The sequence below is a fragment of the Varroa jacobsoni genome, unplaced genomic scaffold (genome assembly GCF_002532875.2).
Source record: "Varroa jacobsoni isolate VJ856 unplaced genomic scaffold, vjacob_1.0 scaffold_1192, whole genome shotgun sequence".
NCBI lineage: Eukaryota > Metazoa > Arthropoda > Arachnida > Mesostigmata > Varroidae > Varroa > Varroa jacobsoni.
The window spans coordinates 91,229-102,618 of record NW_019214094.1 but is presented as its reverse complement, the minus strand read 5'-3'; the positions used below and the strand labels follow the sequence as shown (position 1 = coordinate 102,618).

The window sequence follows — 11,390 nt, the reverse complement described above, 5'->3', positions numbered from 1 at the left end:
ACACAAAAAAAAGCGAGAAGCGAAGCACCGCGAGCTGACTCGCACTATCATCTATAAGGAAAGACGTAGATACAATAACACAATTACGAGCATTTAAAAAACATTATCCTTAGATAATTTTAACTGTTGATGGTTAAATAGAAGTTAGAGTTTAAAAATTAAATAATCATTTTCATTTACTTGTACGTTGTTTTTCATTATACAAATGTATTTCTTCTTGATATCTTAATTATCTAGTGCTTCTATATGTATACGTGCAGAACGAACGCTTCGAGTGGGCCTATTGGTAGCAATAACGGTGCTTCCCTACAGAGTTCACTTGTCATTGCCTGCCTTCGTGATGGTTTATGTAGGAGTTAATTTCTAACTTGAACTTCTTGTACAGTGTAATTAACTGCTAAAATGAAACTGCTTTGTAAATCAAGATAAGTTGCTTACGGCTTTCACCACACATCTGTGATGTGGATTTATCTATTAAAATAGGTTCCGGTCACTACGTTATGGTTGGCTTTAAAAGACATTTATGCGCTTATACAGACAACGTCAAACACATCTGGAACCCAGATAATATGGATTAATTATCCTTCTTTTAATTTTAGCACAACTGGCACGAAATGAATTTCTTCGACGTAAAATTACTAAAAAAGAGAGAGAAAAAAAAAGTTTTTGCGCTTTAGGCGAGAGGCTTAGACAAGAAATTCCACTAGCATGAAAAAAACAGTTACCATTTAACCGCTTAGTAAAAGTAACAGTTCTTTATATAAAGCTGGTTTGCAAAATGCAAAGTTTGTGGCAAGAATGACAGTGCGCATAGTTTTTTAAATATCTTTTTGAATAACGTCGTTGTTTATTAAGAATACAAATATTATATAGGAATTAAGAATTTTCTAGCACGCTATCACCAGCACGGCTTACACCAGTTCTACAAATATATAGAAGACGACATTTAGCATCCTTTTTTTGCGTATAAGGTTTATTGAATTAAGAACAAACGTGTCTGCACAAAGGTTTGGCACGCCACCGACATTCACGATGTTTGAAACTATTCGTTGACGAAAACATCAATCACGAAGATAAATCGGACAGGCCTTCTTGAAAACTTCATGTTTTATTTTTGGACAGTCAAAAAGCCTACCGGGCAAGTTTTTGGCAGTTATACTACTCTATTTTATAACGTTCATAACGGAGCGTTTTCAGTTTAAACTTCGTTATTGATAAAAATTGCCATAGAAGTTTTCTTTGGAGTTGTTTGCTATCGAAAGGACCCTGGCGGCTGGAAACAACGGCTGTTAAGTATAGGCAAGCTAGGAAACACGTCAAGTTGGCAATTGGCTATTATAATTGTCATAATATTAATAATAAATTTATTAAGTGTAACAGCTACTCATTGATGAGTGGGAAGCAGATTTCAATTACATCAGTCATCTGTTTTCCCGTTCGCGCAGAAGTACTCACCGCGCGGTGCCTACGAATTCGACCAAGTGTCAGCCCGGTGGAGTCAGCTGACCGGCACCACTCTGCATGCTCTATAAGGCACTAATACCTCTTGCCAGCACACGGCGAGAAGGAACCTCGTAGGAAAGTGACCCTATTCTACGCTGTGCAGGCCCACAGGTATTCCGCTTTTCACTAGCTTTATACAACGCGATCAGCGACCTACCTGCATAGAGAAACATCGTTTTCAACGATAATACGCTAATATGCTTTAATTATTTTATTGACGTGCTATTCAAAAACCTTAGAGACTAAAAAGCCTTCCGGCTCAAACTCGTGCTACCGTTCACACAGCGGCTACAGTGTAACTGTGGCCCCATAGAGATTAGTAATGGATTGGGTGCGTTCGCGCGTGCTTGCCTCCGTAGGACATGGCTGAGCAGACGACAGGATGATGCCCTTACCCAGCCAGTGTGTGGCAGGCCTTTCTCCTCGTTCGAGTCACCACCATTGGCTCTCACTCTGTCAGACGGTTCGGCGCGCCAGTTGCGCCTGTGACAGGCTGATTCGACGGCGGCGTCTAGCTGCCCTTTGTGTATTTGTGAGTGCTAGTTTTACCTGTTCCCCTTTCGCTGAACGTGGTGGAATTGCCTGTCGCAAGGTTTGACCACAAGAGACATCGTCACAGGCCGACATTCAGACAAATGGGAAAAGTGCGGCCATAGAAAGATAAAACACTGGTGCCGCGGAGTCTTCCCTCCCTCACACACGCTCCTTCAACAGTCGGAGGAGAAGCAGCCGGAGAAGGGAAAAATAAAACAGCCTGTCCGATCGCTCGTGAGTTTCGACATATTAGTTGAGGGTTCTAGCTGCTACACATAGCTATACGGGTAATAGTTGTGCAATTGCTAGCAACTACGGTCATCTTCAGCAAAGAAAGCGGCACCTGGCGGTACAGGCAAAGAAACCTTCTAAACTCGTTCAGCAAGAGTAACCCTGCAAGCGAGAAGTCAACATCGAGAAAAAAAAAAGCGACTAGGTGCTTACCGAAGCCGCCGGTATAATATAACCGGTCAGATCTTCCTTCAGTAAAGGACAAACGAGACAGAGTAGCTCCAGGCAGGAAACATGAATTCGCGGAAGGGCTTGACGCCTGGAGCACATCGGGGCAAAATAATCGGTGTATTCACATCCGGCGGAGATTCTCAAGGTAAGCCACCCATTTGTAATTCAGTGCTAATGATGCGTGATGCTTGCTAAACACCTATTGATATATAGTTAGATGGTACAAACAGCAAGATTGCTGCGCCTTGTATAACGATTCATATCGGGCGCGTCTGCTGATATCTTATCACAAATTCTTAGGTAAATTTCGATCCTATCACAAGTAATTTGCCTTGATCTCTCGAGTCGGTGTGCCTTTGAACTATCTAGAGATCTTGCATCAGATACTAAGTGTTATTACGTCAGATACATATAATTATTTTCTTATAATGCTGGTGGAAAGGTTCCCAGAACTGAGACGACGAATTACTCTAACGTCGAACAATTCGAGAGTAGCGCATTTGAGTGAAGCGTTAATTATTCATTTGTAGCATAGACATCAAACAGGGGTTAAAGTATTCATCAGTTAAGAGCATATGGTTCGATAGCGTACCAATTCGATAAGACAATAACAAAACAAACTAGCTCCTGGAATTGCTAGAATATTGAGTAATTTTTCGGGCCGCTGAATGAGGCCCTTTTTCAAGGTCAATCGAATGTCTTTCGGAAAAACACGCCACTAGTAACCCATGAAGTCAGATGTCATAGCAGCTACATTTACCGATATCAACACATACGAAAAAGCTTACGCATAAAGCATCTCACGTTCGAAATTAAGATTATGCATGTTTTTATAATATTAGACAACTATAGCGGTCTGTAAACGCTGTACGTGTTTGTATGAAACAGAATCTTCAGCGAGTTTATATTATATAAAGCCGGTAACTTAATCCATTATTAATTCACGACACCCATGGGATCAAGTGGTTATTCTGAACCTTGTTACCTTCATTCCCATCCTTCCATCTTTGAGTTAGAAGACCTATTGGTTGCTTGTTGTATTGACGTTCTGGCGGAAGTCAAGTGGGCGATAAAACGGTGAAAAAGTTTAGCAGTGACTTCTAAACTTACCGTTGAAACGGGACGTCACAAAAGTGTAACCTTGCCCCCTCTGTTCGAACGCGGGCTCTTTCTCGGTCAGGCTCGGCAATACTGTGATAGGGCTAAAATTATTACAGTTAGAAATTCAAGGCCAAGCTGGATGATCGGCCCTATTGGACCGTTTGTCGTATTGATATCCGACTCCTGGTTCAAACTATCGCATAAACTTAGTCAGTAGAACACAAGTTGATCAATAACTGTTGCAGGAAGCTCGGAAGAAGAAGGTTGCTGTTCAGACACTGACAAAACTTTTCATAGTGAACTCTAGTTTCAACTATCCTAGAATAAATCTTAAGACAACAATCTCCAGGCATGTATGAATTAGTGATGTAATTTACTGACCGAAACAGTCTAGCGTCCGTCATCAGATGTCCGATTCGTTGCCTGCAGCACCTATTAGTACTATCATAATTACATTAGGGCAGCCTAGTGTAAATTACTGCTACAGTTTCCTCTGACCATCGCCTTCTTATTTCTATATCATTCGGACAGTTGGGCCCGTTTTTTTTTGACTTCTTGTTTGGTTTCCGATTAGTTAAAAGTTAACTCAAATAGAACCTTTATTTTTGTCTGAATCCTTTCTTGAAACTTTTCTTTCATTTGAAGTATTTCTAATATTTGTTTAGTTAGTAGAAACGTAGCAGGTAGAAAAGACAAGCTGTAGATTTCGTAATGGAGTAGATAGTTTTGCAAAGTAGTGGTCATTTTAATTAGGAGCATCTGCGCTGATTAAGTAAACCTCGAACATGGAGAAACATTAAACCTACCTACCTACCTACCAATACTGCTACCTAGAACCACCTCTAACGCCTGTAACGGCTGACTTCGAAGTGACATACGATCGCTTCCAGATTAGCAATCACAATCAGTGAAGACGGAGTGTATTTGTAATGGCGCTATTTTTCCGTCGCCGCCTCCACGAAATATTCATTGTGACGTTACAGGTTTCATGTTTTATAACCGTTTGATCAAAGGCAGGGATGAGCCATATATTTTACGTGTTAGCATTTATCATGTCTGCCAATTAGACGATAACAGAATCACAGTTTTCCCTTCAGTGTTTCGGATACCGTATATCGATTCGAATGCTCAACTTACAACGGAACAAGTAAGGTTCTGACCCCCCCCCCCCCTCGATACGTCTAATTTGTGCTCTGTCGCATGGCGCGTGCTATATAAGACAGTAATTTCAAATGTTTTTGCATTGCCAAGATACGACAAATAGAACAACAACGGTACCAGCACTTGATGCATACAGAATAAAGTTTCTTTAAAGAAGAGAAAACGTAAAGCATGCAAACAGTGCAACTTCCTATCTCTGCGGTTAATTCTGCGGAGCAATTTATTGACTCGCATTCATTCATTCATTCATTCTATTCTATCTGTTCGTACCTTATCTTGCTTGTGGTCCTATTCCGGACAGTAGCCATCGATTTCAGGAAGAAAGCATTTCTAAACCTGCGAAAGTAAAGGCAGCTTCTTGGTGCAACCTACCCACCCTTTATATCTATTACCGTACTAGCTTCTTTCATGCTGAACAAATAACGGTATGCCGTCACCACAAGCTTCAAGGGCAAACAAATTATTCCAGAGAACAACGACTGTACTGTTATAGTGGTTGTTCGCGTTATTATTGCTTTAGATCGCATTGGGATCAGCCTGGAAAGATTTCGTTTGTGATTTCCGCAGGGCAAATGATTGTTATCTCACCCTATATCAACCCACCAACATAGGCCACTGGGCGTTGTTTTATTTATCTGTTAGTCACCCATGTGGTCATTCCTGCACTAACTATTATAACGTTTCATGATATGTGCCCTGTTTGTATTGTCAGTTACGTACATGAAGCGTAAAATAGTGGACACTTTTTCATGGGCATGGTTGTTTCATTTTCAATCGAAAAATACACAGCTGTTACCGATGACCTTCTACCATTTAGATAGTAACCTATTTATCCTACCCTCTGGGCCTATAGTCTCGAAAAGTAATTTCAATATCACGCTTGTTTCTGAACGGCTCTTCTACTCACTCGTTACTGAAATTTAACTCTTGCACCATTCCTTGTGGTGTGATGTCAAACGCTGGCCTAGGTACATTCATTAATCTTGGCAACGGAGTTTACCATAGCCTCTACCGTGAGTCAGAAACACCATAATCTGTTAGGTGTATTAGGGTGGTCTCTCGCCAGTTCGGTTTCATCAATCCACTGATGTAACCGTCTAGAAACATCATAAACGCTCGATGTCCCATCAAAAAAAAACAAAGATTGATGCAACAATGAGATTATTGCGCCTCTACAACTTCGACGTTTTTGCTTTCAATTTTCTTTCAAATCATATGTATAATTTAACTGTATTTGATGAACAAATACCGTATTTTTGTATACAACAAACGTGAATGTTAAGATCCAAAATCCACATTTATCTGTTGGTCACCTTCGCAATGGGTCAAACAGAAAGTTCATTTCCATGTCCGTTCCATGTTCCACGTCCTCAAGTAATAAGTTTTTCTCTGTTCTCTGAACACAAGGTGCAAATAGCGAACTGTTCTCGTCCGTATAGTTTCAAAATGGCTAACCTAATATAGCGGATTCATATATATAACTAATCACAGCTTTTCAGAATGCAGATACGCTATCGTTTCTTTCTCGCATCCTCGCTACTGGATCAAAAAAGTACCGATAGACACCGGCTATTGTCTGCTAAAGATGTACTCGTACGCGGGCCTGCGGCTTCCCATTCGCCACACCTGTGTGCTACCCGCTTTGTATTTTCTAAGCACCTTCGCGTGGGTATTTCACGAAGAGTCAGTATACTAGGAGAATATACAGCTTCGTGTCGGACAACAGAGGAAAAATTTTACACCTGGGCGCCTAGTCACAACGACTACGGAGAAAAACGTAACAAATGCGCAATAACTATGCTGGAAGAACCAAACAAAAGTTTACATGAGTCGCATTGAACCATCTTGAAAAACGGTATAGAGACGAAAGGGCTCAGACGAAAAACCTGAATTTAGAGCAAATGTAGACATGTCAACACATTCCATCGGGCAACATTGCCAAAACTCGAAAAATTCGAATTTCCTCAAATGCTTCATTGCAAATGACGTCACGGTCCATGGGTATTACGTGAAGAAAATCGCTCAATTATCGCTTCAAAGGCAACTGAAAAATGCTGCAGGATCGAAAAACTAACCCCTTTTTTTATAATCTTTTTGGCTATGGGAAAGCTGTACGTTATAAACTTTTACTGAGTGGCTTTATACTTTAGTAAAATCTCGGATAATGCTACCTGCGAAGTAGATCTACGTTTTAGAAGAACAAGTCGTGGATTCCAATCCGTAATTATAGACGGACTGATACAGCGCTATAAATGTCACGTTTTTTTAATAAAAAAAATACAGCTTACATAGCATTTTCTGTTTCCGAAGCTCAGTAAACACCTAAAAGAAAAAAGTTGATCATCGAAGGAATTCAGAAAAAGAAAAAGGGGATATAAACCATTCCTTCAACGAACCGTTGTAAGGATTAGAAGAAGCGATGGCGGAGACGCGTTAAATCTGGAGGGGCTTATTTCTATAGGGACAACAAGAATTTGAACGACTGGAAAATCTGCAGTTAATACAAAACGGTTTCCATTACTTTTTGGCATAGTACCATTTACAACGGCAAGGGGAGAGGAGTTACGGGCTGTTGCGTGTACCATAACTCTTTTAAGCTAACGAGGTTCGAAATGTCACATGGAAGCTTTCACATGGAAGGTTTGATCTTCATTTGAGTGCTTAAAGTCTAGTCGCGAACTGATCAAGTCAGTAATTCTATAAAAGCAAAGACGTCGAAAAATGGATTAATGTACCATAAATATGTTACTTTAGCTTATTGCTTTGAATGGTACGTCAATCACTTCGGTATATTTTACTCGTGTTGTCGGAAACGCTATATAACTATCATTGTTGCAATGTTTTCTTTTTTGCGGTTCGTAAAGGTATGAATGCCGCGGTTCGCGCTGTGGTCCGAATGGGCCTGTACCTTGGCGCAAGGGTATTCTTCATTCGCGAGGGCTATCAAGGAATGGTAAACGGAGGCAACATGATCGAAGAGGCTACTTGGGTATCCGTATCTGGCATCATCCATAAAGGTTAGTTACTCCTTTTCTGTTCTGGCTTCGTCTTTTAGAGTCCTCTTCATTGGACTATCACGGATAGTTAAGTACGTCCCGGTGATTATTCTACATTGATTGTTGTAGGAAAGCACCAACCTGGCTAGCATACTGTAACCAGTGGCGTTTAATTTAATAAAACAGGATACACTTGACTATGAAAAAGCACTTGTGTTGGTATTAATAAAAACATGCATGCGTGTACACATAATTAAAAGTGGAGTAATATTAATATTTACGATATTAAAAGGGGCGCTTTTATTACTGAATATTCTGCGTATTGTGGTATTTGATAAGGTGGCACTATTATCGGATCTGCACGATGCGCAGAGTTTCGCGAGAGACAGGGCCGTATGCGGGCTGCCCTAAACCTTATTAAGCACGGCATCACGAATCTGGTGGTCATCGGAGGGGACGGTTCATTGACTGGTGCTGATCTTTTCCGTCAAGAATGGACTTCATATCTCGATGAGTTTCTGAATGACGCGAAGATCACTGAGGAGGAGCGTCAAAAATGCTCACACCTGCACATTGTGGGCATGGTCGGTTCTATCGATAACGATTTCTGCGGAACTGACATGACTATCGGTAAACTGTTATTTCTCCACTCATGATGCTTAAGCTGGGGCTTCATGTGTGGGTTTTAGTTCGCAAGTTTAGTCGTGCAATTCATTATATGCATTTCTTTTCAAATACGTTGAAAGAAAAAAATTTGAAAAATCCATATTAAGAGTTAACTAACATTTATTTTAACAAAGCCGACTAGCCCTAAAATAGAGCGTTGTTCGTCGTTTCTATTGTAGGTACGGATTCGGCCCTGCACCGGATCGTAGAAGCCGTGGACGCGATCGTAACGACAGCTTCCTCGCATCAACGAACCTTCATTCTTGAGGTGATGGGCCGTCATTGCGGCTACCTTGCTTTAGTTGCCGCCCTAGCGTCCGAGGCGGACTTCGTCTTTATTCCCGAATGGCCACCTGAAGGTAACTGGCAAGAAATCCTCTGCAAGAAGCTGATTCAGGAACGTGAAAGCGGCCAGCGGCTAAATATTATTATTGTTGCAGGTACGTACAGCGGGCTAGGACGACTGACTTCCAATTAGTAAAGGAGTAAGCAAATCGAGTAATTTGTAAACAGCCGAAAATACTAGAAAGGAAATGATAAAAAAGGAGAGGCCGAAATCGACAAAGTGGTATAACCCTTACGTTTGAGCTAACGTTACAAATGCTTTCCTGTTGCGTTTACCAGAGGGTGCCATGGATCGTGACGGTCAACCGATCACGGCAGAAAATGTTAAAAAGGTGGTGGTTGATCGGCTCCAGCAGGACACCCGAGTGACAGTGCTCGGCCACGTACAGAGGGGTGGATCCCCTTCTGCATTCGATCGAGTGCTTGGCTGCCGTATGGGAGCTGAAGCCGTAATGGCGCTGTTCGAGGCAACGCCAGACTCTGAAGCCTACGTTGTATCACTTGCGGGAAATCAATCAGTCCGGGTACCGCTTATGCAATGTGTCCAGAAGACGAAGGAAGTTGGAAAGTGTATGGCCAACAAGGACTGGCAGAATGCTGTCAAATTGAGGGGCACTTCCTTCGAGCGAAATCTGCTCACGTACAAAATGCTAACCCGTCTTAAACCTCCCAAGATCGCTTCCGAAATCAAACAGGTGGGCTAAGAAATAATAAGACATAATAGGCTTGGCCATATTAGTCGGTGAATTACGATTATATTCTGCAGTGGCTATTCTTTATAGATTATATTGGCGATTATTGAAATTTTAAGGGGCTGAGATTGGCTGTGATGCATGTGGGGGCGCCATGCTGCGGCATGAACGCCGCTGTGCGGTCCTTCGTAAGGAACTGCCTCTTTAGAGGCGATACAGTGCTGGCCGTGCACGAGGGCGTCGAAGGTCTTCTAGAAGGGAACATCAAGGAAATGCAATGGCAAGATGTCAGTGGCTGGGTTGGACAGGGTGGAGCATTTCTAGGAACCAAACGTACACTGCCTGATAAGCACATGGACCAAATAGCAGCTAACATCAAGAAATTTAACATACAGGTTCGTATTGATAAGTCAATTCTAATAAATTGAAACTCTTTCTCTGATAATAAATATTCGCTTGTGAACCATTAAATTACAGTTAGAGGCAACATTTGAGCATCACATTCGCATCGCATGAAAGACGTACAGGTTTAACATCGCCACCGAATTATGATATATAGTAATTTTTAACTGAATTTTAAACCTTTTAGGGCTTATTAATAGTTGGCGGCTTTGAGGGATACCAATGTGTACTGCAGATGGCGGAGGGTCGGAGCAAATATCCTGAACTATGCATACCCATGTGTGTGGTGCCAGCGACCATATCGAATAACGTTCCCGGAACTGATTTCTCACTTGGAGCAGATACTGCACTTAATGAAATAACGGAAATCTGCGATCGTATCCGTCAATCCGCTCAGGGCACCAAAAGAAGGGTACGTACCCGTATTATGTTAAATAGGCACGCTTTGGTTATGTCATTGACCTAGTATCATTGATTTAATTCGCTGATCTTACTTCTAGCTTAACCTAAACCACAAATCGAGCATAAAACAGCCATCTCGTTGCGGTTACTCTATCTTATCTAACACAGTACGCTCTCGCTATTGCATTATCAGCCGGTTCTAATATGAATTAATTTTATCTAGATTACTACATCTAGTCTAATACGGGCTGTGGCTTTCCGAGCTTTACAATTATTCGCTTTAATTCTCCTGAGATCTTGTAGCACTAACTACGTTCTAGCTATCTCTTAATAGTAATTATATTCTTCAAATCTATTAGCAACATTTATTCCGTTTTTCCGTTACAATTTCTCGAATAGTCCTGCTGAAACAACATTCCTCGATTTTAAAATTGGCAATATAAACTCAAACAAATTTTATTACATTTGTAATTATATAATAGGTAACTTGATGAAATCAAGGTGTATAGCTTGATTTCGTCAAACCTTGCACCCATTCTTTTTATAGCTATTCGCGTTCTCCCATTAAAACGTTGTTGTAATCCTGATACGCTGTTGCACGCATCCATATTGTAACTTCCGTACCGCATTTAGTTGCTCACTTTGTAAAGCTCCGAGAAAACAAATAATTTCCCATAAATATTTTACAAATTCTCATTTATTGAGCGAATCGCCAAAAAAAGTAATTGACTTGGAGGAACAAAATAACTCTGAATAGAGAATATTAATCTAATTGAAGAAATAAATCATCTGCCGAAATGGTTCATATTCCATTAGCGTCCCGTGGGAGAACAAAATTACTTCCAGAAAAACTGTTCATTTCATCTATGAATATGTTTATTTATAAACCATTTCGGGAGAGACCACCATTGCACGTAAAAATGAGAAAAAGCGAAAATTACATTGTGCCTATTATGCAGGATCACAACTTTCGATTATAAACGTTTCCCATATTTTCGAGATGGTCAAACAAGTCGCTAAAAAGATCCTTCCTTGAATCAGCATTATTTCTTGTGGAAGCAAAAATCTACCTCTTAAAACAAAATACTCGTTTAATCAAAAAGAAAAACTATGTTGAAATTGGAAA

The 11,390-nt window shown here is 40.8% G+C and overlaps 1 protein-coding gene and 1 long non-coding RNA gene across 5 annotated transcripts in view; one reads left to right on the top strand and one right to left on the bottom strand.

Moving 5' to 3' along the window:
* Nucleotides 1-1,846, bottom strand: part of LOC111267476 (uncharacterized) — a 16,259-nt gene extending 14,413 nt beyond the window's left edge. Inside the window, exon 1 of the long non-coding RNA XR_015313824.1 lies at nt 1,456-1,846. This is a non-coding gene — a long non-coding RNA (uncharacterized LOC111267476). The remainder of the gene's footprint in view (nt 1-1,455) is intronic.
* A 110-nt stretch (nt 1,847-1,956) lies between these two features.
* Pfk (ATP-dependent 6-phosphofructokinase) overlaps nt 1,957-11,390 on the top strand; it is a 15,363-nt gene continuing 5,929 nt past the window's right edge. For 2 of the 4 annotated variants that reach the window (XM_022845745.2, XM_022845747.2), the window contains exons 1-7: nt 1,957-2,644; nt 7,626-7,778; nt 8,097-8,387; nt 8,603-8,863; nt 9,048-9,463; nt 9,580-9,855; nt 10,050-10,274. In XM_022845745.2, the coding sequence (XP_022701480.1) occupies nt 2,563-2,644; nt 7,626-7,778; nt 8,097-8,387; nt 8,603-8,863; nt 9,048-9,463; nt 9,580-9,855; nt 10,050-10,274 (1,704 nt within the window). In that variant the 5' untranslated portion in view covers nt 1,957-2,562. The remainder of the gene's footprint in view (nt 2,645-7,625; nt 7,779-8,096; nt 8,388-8,602; nt 8,864-9,047; nt 9,464-9,579; nt 9,856-10,049; nt 10,275-11,390) is intronic. The other 2 variants (XM_022845744.2, XM_022845746.2) reach the window with 2 other exon arrangements.